Below are 18,620 nucleotides of genomic sequence, written 5' to 3' on the forward strand. Positions count from 1 at the left end.
CATGTATTTGCTCCATAAGTTTTGGCAGGGGTCTGTTCTCTGAGCTTATTGTTTAGCTCCCTCCTGCCAAAACCTACAACCTGAGCTTTGAATATTCTCAACAATTGCTCCATAAAAATTTTGTTAAAACCATAGTTGGATAAGTTTTATATGATCTTAAGAGAAACTGCTCGGCTAAGAGCTAGTGTAGTTGAGTAATACACTTCTATTAGGAACAAAAAACAAATTGTAAATATTGAGCGAGTTTTCAGGCTGCACCACCACACCTGACTTGAAATTTTTATGCTGCAAAAAAATTCCATCTTCCTGACTTTCACCATCCCTCCAAAACAAATTGTAACAGTAATTTGTACATTCAGTACAGTACATTCCTAGGAAAAGGAAAAGAATAAAAATATTAAATTTCTCTATTGTCTAAAGAATTTCCATTTCGTATGTTCACTCGATCAAAATTAAATTCCCCTCAAGAATCTTTGAGAAAGTAAGGGGGAAATGTAAAAGGGACTTATCATTGTTCTGTTAAAAGTTAAGTGAAAGTTATTTATCGTTATTCAATATTACTGAATTTCCAGCTTACGTTATACTAGAAAACTCCCTGAAAAAGTCTATTATAATTGATTAATACTGGGAATAGTATCCTGGTGGTATCAGAGTGCTGCAGACCCTCCAAGGGATGGGTAGGTTTGCTGGTTTGCAAGACACCATTAACATCCTAGCTTTTCTAGAGTGGTATGAATATCCGCAAGGAAAAACTGAGGTTAGGTGGGGAATACTGGCCACTGATGGGCTGCACTGACATCTTCACATAATATGTGCATATTATTTATTATATCCTGATTTCTGATACTGCATATCAGCATTCCTCACCTTTCCGGCTTAGCAGGCCAGTGGAGATAGGGGTGGGTGGGTGGGTGGGGATGGGGTTTGCGGATGCACACCGCTTTCACAAATGCAGCTGCGCACACGCATGAACTCACCCACAGCCTGTTCTGAAGAGGCCTGGCCACAGACTGAGGGTTTGAGACTCCTGCTGTATATGATATGGTATTTAAGTGTTTTCTTCATTCGTTTCATCTTATAATATAAAATGAATGATTATCCCTGAGGTACAAATGAACACAACTCTTATTTATTACAATTCATAATTTGAAAACGGAAAAAAAAAAAACCCTGGAAATGTAGGCGGGACTATCTTAAAATTGATCAACCCGTGAATTGCTTCAATCTATCATGCAAAAAAAAAAAAGGGGGGGGAGAAGAAAAGGAGAAAAAGAGGAGCCTTTACTCGCAGATAATGACAGTAGACTTTTATTAACATATTTTACAATATTGATTATGGTAGTTTTAGTTTTACATGTCGATTCTGTTTCTACAGTAATGTACTGTACTTAGATTTCCATTCATACAAGTTATCTCACCAGGACGCTGGAGGAATAATAGCAGCAGCAGCAGCAGCAGAAGCAGCAGCACACACACGCCGTTCTAGCGTGGACCTGTTATGCTCTCCAAGGAAGTTTAATAAAGCAGATTTTTAAGAAGTTACGGGAGGAATCCAACTTCTGTTTCAGCAGCATGCAGGCATATTTCAAGTAGGAATTCCAAACACGTGTCTTGTCTTTTGTCTTTAAAATGACCAGTGACTTAATGCACTAGTATCAAAATGAACATTGTGAAATACCAAGGTTTTAAAGTTAAGGCGAATTAATTTTACTTCACAGCCATATACACAATCGAAAACATTCCATTTTAAATAACACGTTTTAGTCATTTTCTGAAAACATTATCTCTTGTGAAGATTCAAACTATACAGAGGAGAAGCCCTGTCATTGTGTTATGCCATGAGATGCCCAGGATATTTTGTCTTATCCTCATAAAATGGCTTGGTTCTCATTGGTAAGCAATGCAAAAAGAAGAGAGGAGGACCAGGAGAACTTCTGATGTATTGACAAAGGAAGTCATGTTTTAGACAAAAAAAAAAAAAAAAAAAAAAATTCCAGTAATGATGGAACAATATGCAGACTTATAGAAATACTCCCAATATTTGCGTTCATGTCTTTGTCTACACAATTTTCGATAAAATATATTGCCAAGTGCTATATTTTTCTAAAAACTGAAAGGGCTTTGAAGATCCTTATACAAATAATCCCACAGCCTGGCCCATGTGCTTTTCTATAGCTGAAGAGAAAGCAGCTTTCAATCAAATGCAAGGCTTTGTAATGAAGAACACTTCTTAAAAAATAGTTTCCAGGTAAAGGCTTTTTTTTCCCAGGAAAAAAATTATGTTTAAAATATGTAAATGTCACAAAAGCCTGACAGCATTGTTTGAAATTGTCAACTCTGCAAGAAAGAAGAAAAGCATTTTGGCAGCGAAACATCAGCACTGAAAAGTACTGCCTGCCTGTGTGTTTCATTTTTGGCAAGGATGCCCATTGTGGCTGATTTCAAATTCCTCCAAACCAAAATGCCCTGGTCTTAATTTCTACAACACAAAGGCCTGCTCACATCCTCTCAAACTGTGTTTAAATCAATTTGTGCAACCAGATACATACACTGACTCCTCTATGTAATCTGGGAGTCAAAGGCTAGGAGGGTGAATGAAAGGGGGGGGGGCTGACTCTGCCAAACATTGCCTTGCTTTGAAGCCTTGACTGCCCCACTGCCTTCTAGATCAAAGCATCCTTCATTTGAGATGCAAAGGGGGAATAGTGAGAGATAGGAACCATTTGAGCACGGCCATCTTGCAACTCAGTGCCTTACCCCAAGCTGCTTGGAACTCAATTAAGTTTCCTAATAACAGCCCACTGGCAAAATACTCATGAAGCCTTCTCCTGCACCACAACCTATCCTACCAACCCGAAAAAGTCAGCTAATGGAAATGAGACAAAGGTCGTGCTTGGTTGGGCCAGTGTCTGACCACATGGACCATTTGTTGCATGTACACAGGCAGTTGTATAGATGTCTTGGGATTTCTTTGTAATTAAATTAACTGAAATGTCAGACACAACATTGTGTACACGTTGTATTATATTCAGAGTGGTAAACTACTTATTTTACAGCTATTTCACTAATCTCTGGAGTATATCTATGAAATTCCTGAGAATGAATAAGGTTTTCAGCAATGCCTGAAACTATTTCAATAGCTCTCGGGCAATAAGCGAAATATTTTCTAAAAATCTTTTAGACATTTCTATACAATTCCACAAATTGAAAGTGTTACAACTCTTACATACTTACAAATGCATATTGAGCAAAATCTTAAAACACAAAGAGAAAGAAAAAAAGGAGCCACATGTTTAGCAGGTGTCTACAGATATACAGTTCATCAGCACAATCAAACCACCCCAATCAGGGAAAAATAAAACACTCAATGGCCATTTGGTGGCATTTTTAAAGTACAATTTGTGCTTGTTTATTAGTGGATTAGAAAGCAACAACTATAAAATTAATTTAGATTCCATATCAAATCAGGAGAACTAATTATTTTGTGTTTTTAAATTACCAGCACCCAATTAATATAGGGCTTCGTTTCATGACCTGGCTTCATGCTTTCCCAGAGAAGAAAAAGACGGGGTTCCCGTTCCCTTAAAGCAAAAGCTAATCAAGGGGCAAATATAATAAAGGGGATGTGACAGCACAACGGTTAGCAACCTATAAACCATTGTAATGTGGCCCCCATCGTTTATTGATGTGATCAAAAGTATGTGATACCCACTGCTGTTCCAGCATTTTGTATCTTTCCTTACATATATAGAGTGGTTTGCCACGCCTGTAAAGAAAAAAAATAAATAAGAAAAATAGCAAGGCTGATGCAAGATACTTCTTTAAACACCACCCTCCAACTATGTATGTCTGGAGCTCTGAAGGAAACCCAAGCTATGTTTCATTATCTCTTATTGGTGTCATTGTCTCAAGTTGGCTGGTTTATTGCACAATTTCACTTTTGCCCACACCCCATTTTCCACCGGCCACCACAGAATCCCGCCTGTGTGCTACCCAGAAGATGTGATATTTACACACACAAATACCTCTTCATCTAGCAAGAGACCCAAACTGTTACAACAAAACTCTGTTTAAAAATAAAAGCTGGCCAATACAGGCACAAATGCCTATTACCCATGTTTTATAAAATTACCTGAGATCTCTGTCCTCTTCACCATGAGCATCCAGGTAAACAGAGCCCCAAAGGCAAAACCGATGACCACGAATTATGATGATTACAGATGCATTGATCAAAAGAAAGATACCCGTTCCAGCTCCACAATTTTGCGAGTGCTGAAATTTTATTACAGAGCAGAAAAAAAAAAAAAGAGAGATGGCATTTATCGTGAGGGCAATTACAATGAAGAGGAAAATATTTTGCTTTAATGAATAAAACTGCATCATCTCAGAACAATCTTATCCTTGCCTCTTCTGCATCTGTAGAACAGCTCTTCTGACTTAAACTATGAACATATTTGTGAGCCAAAATCTGCCTTATTATCATAGGCAAGCATGGACGTTATTTAGCTTTAAAAGAGAAACTGATTCCAACAAATTGTCTTTTAGACTTTTAGCAATTGGGAACCAGATTTACCAAAAAAATATTTGTTTTTCATTCTTTCCAATAATTGCTTGATTGAAAGAAGCAATTCATCTAATGCTAATTATTAAAAGTATTTTCCTTTCTAAAGTATTGTTTGGCAACAGAACAATAACTTTAAGAGTCTCTTACCAAGACACATTCACAGAAGCTCTGCCGTTTGCAGCACAGTCCTTTCAAACACACAAAAGCACCACAAACTAAACAAACTGCAGGATCTTTGGGAACTTTGGAACAGATGAAACAACTCTTTCTGTGATAGTACTGAAAAACAGTATTATAATTTTCAGGCAATTGCAGGAGGTGTGGTAAGTCCCAGGTAGGTTTTTGTAAAAGTAAGACCTGAAAAAGAAATATTTGGCTATAAGATTGAATTAGAGAAATGGCAACAACTATGAGGAAGGAATTATAAATTAATAATGGCAACAGCATATAAAGAAAATTTATATAAAATGTTTTATAGATGGCATATGCCACCAGAAAGGTTAGCAAAAATGTTTAAAGACAAATCAACTAAATAATAATAATAATAATAATAATAATAATAATAATAATAATAATTATTATTATTATTATTATTATTATTATTATTATTATTATTATTATTATTATTATTTTATTTCTATACCACTCTTCTCCTGAAGGACTCAGGGCGGTGTACAGCCTATTAAAAACACAAAAAAATGTTGGAAATGTTATCAGTTGCCAGGATCATATTATCATATGTGGTGGACATACGTGGTATAAGGAAGCAAAGAATTATTGGGTTAAAATACAAACATTCAATATTTTGTCAAGATGGTATATTTTTAATTTATATTTACCCAGGAATGCTACACCAGTGTATAGAGTTAAGACTAGGGGCATTTTTATTGGGAATTTTACCGGAGAAATATTGCAAAGAAGATACATATTTGATTATACATATAACACCGGCTAGAATAGTATTTGCACAAAACTGGAAAGCAGAAAAAATCCCATTAGAAGGAGAGATAATAAAGAAAATTTTAGAATGTGCAGAAATGAACAGATTAACATTAGGAATAAAAGATAAAGAGGAATCGGTGTACTTCAAGACATGGGGACGTTTTTATGATTGGCTAGAAAAGGAATATGAATAAAAATAAATGAGAGAAAAGACAAAAAAAAAATAGAAATCCAGATGACACCTGAGTAATTGAAAAAGGGGGAAGGAGGGGGAAAATGAAAAAAGAGGTACTATATAAATGTACGTTAAGGATGATATATGTCTAACCAACAAAATAGAAAAGAAATTGAAAGGAAAATGTGGGTAAATATAAATTAAATATATACCATCTTGACAAAATATTGAATTGAAAATGAACACAATGGAGAGGGAAGGGAGAGAGGAGTAGAGGGACAGGTAGGAAGGAGAGAGGAGAAGGGAGGAAAAGAGAGAGAGAAGAAAGGGGAAAGGAGTGGAAGAAAAGGAGGGGAAATAAGAGTAGGAGAGAAAGTTAGAAAGGAAGGAAGAGGGGAGGAGTGGGGGAAAGGAAGGGGAAGGAGAGGAGGGGAAGGAGAGGAGGAAAAAAGAAAGTTGAAAAGAATAGAAGAAGTGAGGGAAGGGTAAGAGGGCAAAAGGAGAGGAATGGTTGTTGTGGAAGAAGGGAGATATGGAATGGTAGAAGAGCAACTCCGAATATATTTTAAAGTTTTAAGATGAAGAATGAACCAATATGGAAACCAAAAGATAATATGTGTGATAAGAGTGATTAAAGAGATTGTACATTTATATATGTTTTATGAGAAATAAAAATAAAAAACTTTTGTAAAAAAATAAATATTTTTTTAAAAAAGAAAGTTAAATAATATCTTTATGTGCTCTGAATATGTACTGTAATTGTTTCCTTGTGAAAATAAGTTAGCATCTGTTTGACTTTGTCAAGATAAAACATTTTCGGGCTTCCGGTTTGATTTCCGTCGCCACCAGACGGTCCTTTGAGACCGCCAGCCCCGTCACTCGTAAAGAGCCGCCTTTACATCTGAAAGGCGGCTCGAAAAACTCTAAGGAAATGTGAGATAGAGCAGCAGGATGAGGCTCTCTATTTCCCTCGCCGCTGCTCCGGGCTTCGGGAGACCTCTGCCTCTTGCAGAGCCAGGCGACGAGATCAAGACTTTCAATGAAAACAACAGATTGCTTAATTAAAGAGGATGAGATCTGGATTTGGGACCCTAAATTGCAAGTATTTTTAATGATTTTATAAGCGTTTCTAAGCAAAGGGAAAAAAGCTTAAAATGGCAACTGCTGAGGCTTGAGAAGTAGCCGAAAGTGAAAGTCCTTCCGTAACAAGTTACAAAGTAGCGGAGCAAACAGTGCTGGCTAGAATAGAGAAAAGAAAAAATTTCTATTCTAAGTTTCTTTTTTTTTCTTGGAGATCTGATATTGATCTTGTTGGAGAGAAGTCCTCTTTCTTCAAAAAGAGTTTGTCTGTGTGGCAGGATGGCGTTAAAATTAACAAAGCCAGACAAACAAGCAGCGGGGGGGGTTTCCCCCATTTACAATTATGTGAGCAAGTTTCGAGTTTACAGACTCAGAAGGATGGTTTTAATTTAAAAGAATTTGTTTTGAAGGAAATGGCAAGACATGACGAGATTGTGAACCAGAATTTTGAAAAATTCAAGCAGGAAATTAAAGAATTCATACAATTAAAGTATGATAACCTACAAAGAAAGATTGTAACAGTGACTAATGCTTTTTCAGAAATAGTTATAAAGATGGATACAAATATCAAGTTATTAGAGTCTAAAATGGAGGAAGTTGATGATAAGATTTATAATTTGAACAACAAAATACAAAGAATGGAAAATGAATTGATAAATATTCAAGAATAGCTCTGAAGTAAAGTCTAAAAAGGAAGCTGATCACGAGACTTATAATACAGAAAATATAAAACAAGGGATTGAAAGAGAAGTTACAATGATGCAGTACAGGCTCACAGAATTTGCAGTTAGAATGAGAGGGTTACAGGAAAACAATAGAGATGATTTAAGAAAAATATCTGCTGAAGTTTTGGCTGGGATTTTAAAGATTCATCCAGAGGAGGTATCTTGTAAGATCGACAAGGCCTATAGAGTAAATTCTTGGATTGCAAAGCAAAGGCAATTGCCTAGAGATGTGGTGATTTATTTTACAGATAAAGAAATAAGAAATGATATTGTGCAAAAATCTTTTAATTCTACTCTACAATTGTATGGAAGAAAGATCTGGATATATAAAGAATTGCCGCCCAAGATATTAAAAGATAGAAAGAAATTCGGATTTTTGGTGACTGAGCTAAACAAACAAAACATCTCATTCAGGTGGGATGTCCCAGTTGGCATAATATTGAGATATCAAGGAGAAAGATATCAACTAAACTCTGTTGAAAAAGCGGAAGAATTTTACTATAAGGTTCTTAAAATGGGTTCAACTTCTTCATGTATAATACATGAGTGGAATAAAGAAAAGCAAAATCAACAAGAGATAGAAATTCAGGATAAGCAGAAAGAGATGGAAGTAATGGAAAAACAACAAGTTACAGAGGACTTTGTAGATGAGCAGCTTCTGGATTCTCCTTCAGAGGTTACAGTTGGACTATTTATAAATACAAGAGAGGCGGCTTTGGATTCTAATGTGATGATTCATCAAGTTACAGACCAGCATAGAAATCAATCAGTTGATATACAACTTAAAGAAAAGAAACCAGAATGGAGACTTAAGCCACAAAAGCAAAACCAACAAGATCAAGTTATAGATTAGCATGAAAACCAAATAGTTGATATACAATTTATAGAAAGGAAATCAGGATGGAGATCTAACCCACAAAAAGTCAAGAAAAGAAGAAGCAGGTCTTACAAAAACAAAAAACTTTTAAACTAAACAACAGTGCAATGCCAGTTATCTAAGAGATTATTGAATATATGAAAAGATAGCTGAGGCAAAGTATTGATTTTATATTATCCTGAGGACAGTGACAGACCTCTGCAGTGCTGTACTTTTGGGATGTGAAAAGGGCCTTAAACTGAATGGATTGGAATTATCTATTTTGGATTCTTTGATAAATGTATCACGTTTATGTTGAGCTACAAGGCAAGAGAGTTATGGGATTGGGGCACGCAGAAGATCTGGTTGTTACCGTATTATGGTGGTTGGAATTAATAATTTAGATGAAAGACACTACTATAGACACTATATGGAATACAAATATAAAGTCACTCGGGTGGTTGTTTTTTATATATCAAGACATCTATTGTTGATGGGGGCAGATGGTAATTGAAGATACCGAACATACTGTTGGAATTAGGATGTGATGTTACCCTAATATGGGTGATGGAGTTAACAATCCATCTGAAAGACACTACAGAAGATATTATATGGATTACAAGTTTAAAGTCATATGAGGATTTTATTTATATAAGGGAATACTTCTTAGTGGTGTGGGCAGAAGAATAAAGAGATCAAGAACTATTATGTATGGTAGTTCTGTAGGAATGTGGGTGGAGATAGGTTAGCTTATTGATGGTTTAGTTGAAGAAAAGGGATATTATGTTATATTAATATATCTATTATGTTTAGATATGAATATATGTAAAAGATTTGAGTTAAGAGATATATCTATGGGGGTGGAGGAAATGGGCAGACTATGAGTTGAATAAATGTTAAATTAGGATTTATTATATAGTTTTATAGTGGAAGGTTGCTTTGAAATGTCATATTAATATACAAAAAAGATTTGATTTAAGAGATACATGTATGGGGGAGGAGTAAAAGAGTAGATCATGAGTAAAAATTGTTAAATTGGGGGATATAATAATATTACTATGCTAAATTAGGAGTTATTATATAATGTTATAGTAGAATGTTATTTCGAAATGTATAGTATAAGGGGGATATAATAATATTGTTAGAAAGAAAGGGTCAGCATATGGGGGATGGAGCAAGGGGATGGTAAAGTATTATATAATCTGTTATGAATTTGGGTTGTACTCTGAAGAAGCCACAGGGGGAGGGAAGGGCGGGGGGGGGGTTAGGGAGGAGGGGGGGGGGGAAGGGAAAAATTTGTATTTGAAAAACTTTTTCAATAAAAAAAAAAAAAAGATAAAACATTTTCAAGTATGTTTCTATAGATAAAGGAAGAAATGACCCAGACTGGAACGACCATCTGGATGACGAGGTTATTTGAGGTCAAATTCTTCCAGCTCAGTCCCTGCTTTGGGTTTTCAGAGACATTCATGGGGCTCTTCTCAGAAACTTCAGAGAAATTAAGATTCCCATTGCTTTGTCTTTTCACTCAACCCAACTTAAATCTCTTTGTGGTTTGTAGATGTTTTTTTTTTAAAGGTGACTTTTTCTTCCCAAAAAATACTTTGTTATGTTAACTTAATTTTTCTCTTTTGCTTTACGCATCTATTGTGTGTAATCCTCAATGAAATAACCGTAGTTGAAAACAAGTGTAGCACTGCAGCACATTCAAAGCAAATATTGACTTGTTTAAAAAAAAAGGTCATTCAGTATACATGTAACTAGTACTACATTAACCCACTTTATAAGAATTACATTAAATCCTGATATTTCCCATTGTGGGCTCTGTAAAAGGAGAGCCCTGCCAATCTATGGTGGTAAAATATCAGAAGGAGTCTAGTAGCACTTTTTCTGACTAACACATTTCATTAAAAGCCATGAGCTTTCGTGAGTTTCAATATCTGAAACGTCTGATGAAGTGTGACGCAGTCAAAAAAGATGCTACCAAGGCTTCTCCTGATGAAAATCTGAAAAATTGTTTACTTACCTTGACTTGGGTTGGATGCTTGTTAGCAAATGAGACCAGTTCTGAACACCACTGGGATATAATGCCAAAGGCTGACACAGGCCAGTCAAGGCAAGAGGCACTAGGAAACTCCGACGATTGAAAAGAAGATGGTAGCAAACCCAGGCAATTGGCAAGAACAGTAAATTCTTCATCTTCCTATTAAAGAAACAAAACAATCAAAAGGGAAAGAGCTAGATGAGATATATTCCAAAGGAAATAACATTTCTTAATACCTGGCAGCTGGGTAGCTCCCCTCCAAAGAGGTGATGCTGAAGAAGACTGGTTATCCTGAGGAAAGGCAGGCAGAATTGCTGCAAGTAAGTCTCTATGGAGTGTGAGCACCAAGCACTGGAGCTATCCTAAATTAAAAGAAACAAACAAAACAGTGATTTTATTCTAATTAGTTAGCTGTTGAACTGACAAACCCCTGCTGCAATTTCATAGTTGGCACTAAAAAAACTTGACTAAATAATATACATGTACTATACCATATCTTCAGTTTCCTCTTGTTCTTGTTCATAAACCTTCCCTTTGAAAAGTTCACTGATCACATGGCTGAGTAACACCTGACAAGACTTTTTTGCATTGACCACGTTCTGTAATTAAGAAGAAATTCACCATCAAATGAGGAAAAATAAATAAATGCAGTCATCCCCACAAAGGAGTCTCAAACCGAGATAAACATTTCAATGCATTAATAAATAATCCCACCAAGAAGGGTTCTGGTATTCCCTTCAGTAGGGAATGCAAATCTTCTGCATATGTAAAAATGGATCCTACAAGAGAAATCAAGTGTTTATACATCAAAGCAGTCATAATGCTCTAGACTGGATAATAAATTGGGCGGGAGGGAGGGCTGTACATCCTAATTTTCTACAGCAGGATGTCTTACAGACAAGTCAAGGAGACTTGTTTATTCAAATGTACAAAAAAGAATAATGTACTTAAACCAACTTCAAACGTGGAATCTATTTTTATTTCATTGGGAAGCAACGTTCTGATTGTAGGTCAGAACATTTGCATGTACTTCTTGGGTGGTAAGAAGCATAATGACCTGGTAAATAGTGTCAAGATTAGAGAGATCACCTTGCATAGAGTAGCACCAGCAGGCTTGGGATAAAACCACTCTTTCACTCTGCTTGAGGCAGACTGGCCAAAATATATTCAAACTGCGCTACTGTTCTTACTGTTTGCCTGTGGCATGAATAATACAACCAAGGTTCATAACTTACTCTACAGCAGTGGTGTCAAACTCACGTCGTCACGGCGGCATCACATGACATACGTGACTTTCCCCCCCTTCGCTAAATTGGGTGTGGTTGTGGCCAGCGTGTGATGCATCTGGCTCGCGGGCTGTGAGTTTGACAGCCCTGCTCTACAGCTGACTAACTTACTGAAAAGTATTACAGATAGCTCTAATTGACTAAAGTCAGGATGGATGGATGGAAGTGAAGGTAGTGGGGGCACTTTGAGAGTTTGGAGCAATCATCTGCATCCATGTAAAACAAGAGGACAGAGTCAATCAAAAACCAGAAAAAAAGCTTGAAGCCTCTATTCCATCAACCTGCATATTACATTAGGGTAGTATTTTTAAAAGGTTATGGGTCTCCAGCCCTTGGATATTTCAAAAGCTGAGTTGTGAGTAGAAGTTAAGTGGCAACATCTGACGTGGCATGTCTGCAACATTTATTTGTCAATGTCTATGAATCCAAACATGCAACAAAAAATGATTGAATTCACACAAGAATCCCAGAGGAGGAAATGGTTGCCATACACTAACTAATCACTCCTACTTCGTGTTGAGTTTCAATATTCTGGAATGTTCTATCGAGGGGGAAAAACACAATCTATCTTACTCAGAATTCCCTTCTTGAAGACAATTTGGTTGGGAATGACAAACAAAGAATATAGTGCATTCAGAAAGCATTCATAAAGTATTTTGTCAATTTTGTTATGCTGCAGCCTCATTCTACAGTTGTTGAAATTCATTTTTTGTCATTAATCTACACTCAGTACCTCATAATGACAAAGTGAAAACAGAATTTTAGAAATATCTGTAAATTTATTAAAAAGAAAAAACTGAAATATAACATATTCAGACCCTTCACTCAGTACTTTGTTTGGAGCACCTTTGGAATCAATTACACTCTCAAGTCTTTTTGGATGTTATGCAACAAACTTTGCATTCCTGGATTCGGGCATTTTCTGCCATTCTTCCTTGCAAATCCTCTCAAGCTCAATCAGGTTGGATGGTGGCTGTTGGTGGACAGCTATTTTCAAGTCCCTCCAGAGATATTCAATAGGGTTCAACTCAGAGCTCTGGCTGGGCTCTGACTCTGGGAATGTCTAGGACATTCACAGAGTTGCCCCTAAGCCACTCCTGAATGCTTTCTGTATGCAATTATAGTTACTGATGTTATGCTGCTATGGATAGAACCCATGTGGAGGCAATCAGGCATCTTGCATCAAAGTTTACTATTCAAAGTTGAACTTTTGTTAAAAATTCTAATAGTAGCACAATGGCCAGGATAAAATAAGTAATGTAGCTACTTTGGTTTATTTCAAAGGGCTTCAATACTTATCACCTACTGTTATTTCTGCCCAATCAGACAGACTGTTCAGTCAACAGCTAATCCCCCAAAGCATATTAGTCATCATCCAGACAAAGAACACTTAAAAACACTTTAAAGGGCTTTCTGGATATAAGGTTCTGTAAATATTGCTTTAGATTTTTTTTAAACAATGTAACAATTAAAAAGGTTTAAGTATTTTTTAAAACTATCATAGATAAACTCTTAAAATATTTCAGAAGTGTTAATCTATCTGTCCTTGCTTTGAGGGGAGCAGGGGGACATTTCTGTACTGCAATCACAGTTTGGGCAAACAAGTGGAGGCAGGGGCAGTCCAGGAGGCAGTGGAGGGTAGGGGGGCCTAGTGTGCTGAGGTCCATGGGATCACAAAGAGTTGGACATGACTCTTTGAACAGCAATATAAAAAATAATCAGCTACACCATACACCATATTTTCATACAATAATCTATTTAATTCTAGGCAGCAGGTATTTTAAATACACGTTCAGATAAATCAAATCTATCCCCTTTATTTTCTACTAAGAACAACAGACTATTGATTGAACTAATTATGTGAAAGACTAAAAAGCTGGCCTGTCTCCAGTATACAGCTATAGTAGTACCATTCCAATTACATTTGCAGAATTTACTCATTACAGTGGGTGAAGAGGTCAAACTTTGTTAAACTTTTATACCCAGAGTAACTTGGTTGAGATGAGTGGCTAAAGAAATTGATTAATTGATTGATTGATTGAATATTGACTCCTATAATGTGTACATTTTGAAATAAAAATGGCAGTAATGCTGTGATGTTGCATTAATAATTGTGCAATGAAGTGTTACATGATTTATTGCTTCTGAACATCACTGTTTCTCAGCACTGCTACAGTAGGGTAGCCTTCTATTTTCCTATGTCAGAAACTAATAGACCTACACCCATCTTTCTGACTGCAATTCTAACTGCAATTCTTCTCTTCTATATGAACAAAAGGAAGGCATCATAGTCTTTACAGGTCTATGCTTCAGCACAGACATGGATCACGGGGCACAAGTTGCAAGACATTTGAGATGGGAGCCTGCTTTTCATTCAACCCAAACACTCCAAGACTAATCAAGACAGGCTTAAAGTGTAAAGTACTGCAAACTCCTACAGCTACATTCCAACAAAAACATTCGACTGGCCCTTAACTAAGAGACAACTACCTCAGTAGTGGGTTTCATTTACCTTCACTACCACTTCGGAACTGTGAGTGTGCGTGTGAGCAAAGCAAGCACATGGTGCTTCTGTGCATGCGCAGAACCTTCTGCGCAAGTGCAGAGTGTCTGTGATGACATCTGGGTGGGTGAGTGGGCGGAGCCTTCTGTCACCACCGCTACCGGTTCACCCGATCCGGGGCGAACTGGTAAAAACCCACCACTGAACTACCTCCTTATCAGCCTTCTTCAGATTTTTATTAAATACACCAACCTTTTTCAGAGCTTCTGAATTCATCCAAGCCATCTTGTCCTCAGGGCTGCATTTTACAGAAAGTGCAACTAGAGCTTGTATGTACAACAATGTGAAAAGCACTTTTATGATACAGACAAAGTGTTCTGTAACAATACAAAAATATCATTAGACATCCTCAGGCCTCACATTTTTATATATTAAAATATGGTCCCTAATTCAGTCTATAAATCTGCAAGTATCAAGACAATTATACTGCTGAGACAACCATTCTAATTTTAAGCTTGCTGGTTTAAATCAATGTTTTATCATTGTTAGTTCATGTTATAAATTTTAGTATGTTATCTCGCTAGTCTGTACTATTCATTTTTGTTTAATATGCAAGTCATGTGAGTAAACTGAATGAGGCAATTGTTCTTGTGCTGTCTGAATAATTTAACAAATTTCAGAACTTTTGCCAAAACCATGTTAAAAAAAGTTATCATTGCCTTTTAAATAAACTAATCTTAAATATTAATGATCTGATCATAATAATGAGATCTTGTCCCTAATAATCAAGAATGGTAGACTAGACCAAAAGTTCTCATAACAGGCAGCACAATGAATAAACTGCTTAATTAGAGTTATTTCAATGATAATCGATCTACCAAAAAAGTGTAGTTTTTTGTTGTCTATCTCTCAGAAACACCTAAGCTTAGTAATGTGAAGAAAGATATAATTATATAGTTCCATGATAATTCAAGAAAACTAACCATCAACTTTCAGAATTTGTCTTCTAGATATTCAAAAAATCCATATTGATTTGAAATTTTTTAAATTTAACATGTTTCTTGAAACAACTGTAGCCAGAACTGAAAAAGGGTGCTTGCTAATACTGAGTGACATTACAGCACATTTTATGGTTATCATTATTCTATGCTATGTTTCTCATAATTTAAATTAAATAGGATTGGCCTTCCTTCCACAAATAGTCCATGGCATAATGCTGATCTGTGCTAAACTAGCTTACTTTAAGAAAAAGTATTTGTGCTTCTAATTTGCTGAACTATAGCCCTGATATCATTAATCATCAGCCATGCTGGTCAAAACAAATGAAGTTGTAGTTAGGCATCATCAGAAGGAATAGGTGTTCTCCATCCATGCCTTCAATACTGTATTCTAGAGTTCTTCTTCCGAAGTTCTACATCTCCTACTGAGATGTAGAATTTAGGAACAAGCTTCCACACAACCTTAACTTTTTCTTATTTCTCAAATTGCCCAATTTGAGGTTTTCTTCCTATCATGTAACTAACTTTACCTTATTGACCTGTTTTGTTTCCAGGCAGCTGAACACACCATACCACTACATTAGAAGGTAGTAAGAATCAAAAGATTCACTGCCATGAACAGATCTAAATAAGAGCTAGATTAAATAGGATGCAGCCTGTCTATACACAGATATGCTAAATGTATGAGTGTATGACTCTCTCTGCGTGTCTCTCTCTCTGTGCATGTGTGTGTACAGACAGACACACAAAAGCTACAGTAGTTGCAAGGAGATGCACTTATGAATGGAACTGGATGGAGGGAAGGGGATTTGGGATTATGTTTCTCCCATAATCCCAAACCAGATTCCTCTACTCTGCAGGTGCCATAGCACTGAGAGAAAACCTTTCATTAGCCTTACTCTTAACTGCTCATTCTAGACAGCCCTAAAAACAGTTTACCTGCTGCCCTTCATGTGTTTTTAAAATTCATGAGAATTGCAAACCAAAGTTAAAAAAAAAGCAATGAAAAAGCTCCTCTATACTGAACAGATTTTTAAATATTGGTATAATTGTTATTTTTTTAAAAATCAGAATTTTGATGCGCTCTTAAAGTATCTATCATCTGCCTCCTTAAGGCTTTATTTTTTAACTTTAGACAAGTCTCATTTCCATTTATTCATAGAGAAAAAGAATTCTTGCACAGCTGATTATGCCTTTAAAAAAACTCAGCTGAGGTATAAAAAAAATCACAAGAGTAAAGCCAACAGCCTGTCAATTGACCCTATAAAAAGTGAAATGTTCATTTATGCTGTAAAAAAAATAACAGAATTTATCCTGTAACACAGTTGTGCAAAAGAAATTAGGTCAGCCTTTTCAAAATCATAAAATTAAAAGCTTTCAAAACATGCAGTAATAAATAATTCCTGCTTCCTTCAGACTCCAATAAAATGCTTGAATATATGTACATGCAACAACCATTACAAATACTGTATTGTAGCAGTTACCACTGTGCCAAAAATGCTGGTTTGCATAATAAAAACATTCATCCCTCTCCACTCTCCAGCAATCACAATTCAATGTGAAATAGTCAATACTTTTCTTCAGCAAGCAAATGAAGGAAGGTCAAAGAGGAAAAAACCTTTCCATGCTCCTGCAACTCAAAGAATTTAAAGGAATTTTTGGGCCTTGTGGTCTCCCTCCATTGTTATTTGATAAAGCTCAGAAGACAAGACTTCCAGATATGGCTGCCAAAGTCACAACAAAAATTCTGCCTGCTGCCAACTTCTAGAGATAAGGTAAAGTCATTCCTAAAGCATACCAAGCAAATAAGATTGATTTGCTGCAATTCTCAAAAATCGCAAGAGAGAGAGAGATAACTTACTGCCCTCTGTCTATTATTTATGTAACTTTGGCAATGTACCTTTACGCAGTGGCTGAGGCATGGTTAAGATCTGGATGAGCAAAAGAGATGGGACATCCTTATAAAGCACTGGAACTTCTGGCTGATCCTCACTGGACATCCTGACAAAAATATATGCAGTTAAAAGCGACATTAATTTTCTCCAGACTTAAATACATTTCTCAATCCATTGCTATTTGATTCTAAGTATCAAATAGAACAACATAATTTAAAAGTAAAATTGCAAATATTTGGACTGAGACAGAATTTATTTCATCTTGATTATCTAATCCTAGATAATCTTTGTGAAGAAACAAAATTAAATTTGAAAGTGGGAAAGTGTTATTCAAGAACTTTGTGTGATAAAACAAGAAAAGATACTCAAAAGAATGAATTGGCAATAGATGAATGCAGATTCAAAACAAAGCACAATATAAGTACTTTGAGGGGGGTTATTATAGAAAGAAAATTGGACATGTGAAGCAAATTGAAGCAAAAACAAACACATGAAACGAATTGTACAAGCAAAGCTTTGCTTAGCTTATAAAATGGCTTCCCTGCTGATTCACCAAAGTTGCTGTAAAAAACATTCAATAAAAAATTCAATTCATGGTTATATGAAAGTCCAATTGACATTCTAACTTCCCAAACTTAAAAAAACTTGTGGATAATTATGTAAATGTGAACACAGATGTTATAAAATAGTTATACTAAATAGGGACTGATAGACACATTAATAATGACTATTATAGTACTGCAAATAAAACTAACCCAACTTATATTTTTACATGTATTCAATCTTCTCAATAATTGGCCACATTCATTTCTCTTTCATATTTTAAGAGGCTACTAAATTTTCATCAATCAAACAGAACTTGATCTTCACAAAAACAAATGATACATTTAGTTCCTTCACTAGAAGTGAAAGAGTAAAATTCTAGAAAATGCCAGTTTCGATAAGCTTCTTTAGTTTATGTCAAGCATCAGAGTAAATTAAGCCTTAAGTCTACACTGTCATATATTAAAAGCTTAAGCCATTTCTTCATCGTGATATGGAAGCTGTCCTTTAAAAGTCTGTTTGCAGTATAGAACATCTACTCTACTAATCCCTTCAATGCCTGTGAGACAAGTTGATAAATATAGCTTTGCAATACACCCATAGAAGCAGTTAGTGAGGGAAAAGTCCTAATGTTTTTCAGGGAAAAAGACCACAATACATATTGAAGAAAAACTTGCCAAGTTGGTTTAAGAGCTTGTGGATTCCAAATTTAGAGAAATTGACAACACTGCTGGGAATCACGGCTGAACAAAAAAGGCGTGTTTCCTCATTGCTAACTCAGATTTCCAAATGCAACCTATATAAACAAACTATGGCTACACTGAGCTAATAAGAGCCAGTTTGATTTAGTGGAGAAGGCACCAGGCTAGAAGCCAGGAATCTGCGAGTTCTAATCCTGCATTAGGCATGAAGACTGGCTGAATAACTTTGGGCTAGTCACTGTCTCTCTCAGCCCAAGTCCTTGGAGATTAAAGGAGTATTGTGTGTATTCACCATCTTGAGTTATTTA

General features: G+C 35.9%; 1 protein-coding gene across 1 annotated transcript in view; it reads right to left on the minus strand.

The window, feature by feature from the left end:
* Window positions 1–1,292: 1,292 nt before the first annotated feature.
* The window catches only part of UBR3 (ubiquitin protein ligase E3 component n-recognin 3), a 116,711-nt gene continuing 99,383 nt past the window's right edge, over window positions 1,293–18,620 (minus strand). Inside the window, exons 32-39 of the mRNA XM_070937213.1 lie at window positions 17,074–17,174; window positions 14,428–14,552; window positions 10,878–10,985; window positions 10,623–10,748; window positions 10,369–10,545; window positions 4,712–4,921; window positions 4,133–4,272; window positions 1,293–3,766 (exon numbers count right to left, since the gene is read on the minus strand). Of these exons, the coding sequence (XP_070793314.1) occupies window positions 3,649–3,766; window positions 4,133–4,272; window positions 4,712–4,921; window positions 10,369–10,545; window positions 10,623–10,748; window positions 10,878–10,985; window positions 14,428–14,552; window positions 17,074–17,174 (1,105 nt within the window). The 3' untranslated portion in view covers window positions 1,293–3,648. The remainder of the gene's footprint in view (window positions 3,767–4,132; window positions 4,273–4,711; window positions 4,922–10,368; window positions 10,546–10,622; window positions 10,749–10,877; window positions 10,986–14,427; window positions 14,553–17,073; window positions 17,175–18,620) is intronic.

Source organism: Pituophis catenifer, unplaced genomic scaffold, assembly GCF_029215685.1.
Source record: "Pituophis catenifer annectens isolate HBS135680 unplaced genomic scaffold, rPitCat1.0.hap2 SCAF_1, whole genome shotgun sequence".
NCBI lineage: Eukaryota > Metazoa > Chordata > Lepidosauria > Squamata > Colubridae > Pituophis > Pituophis catenifer.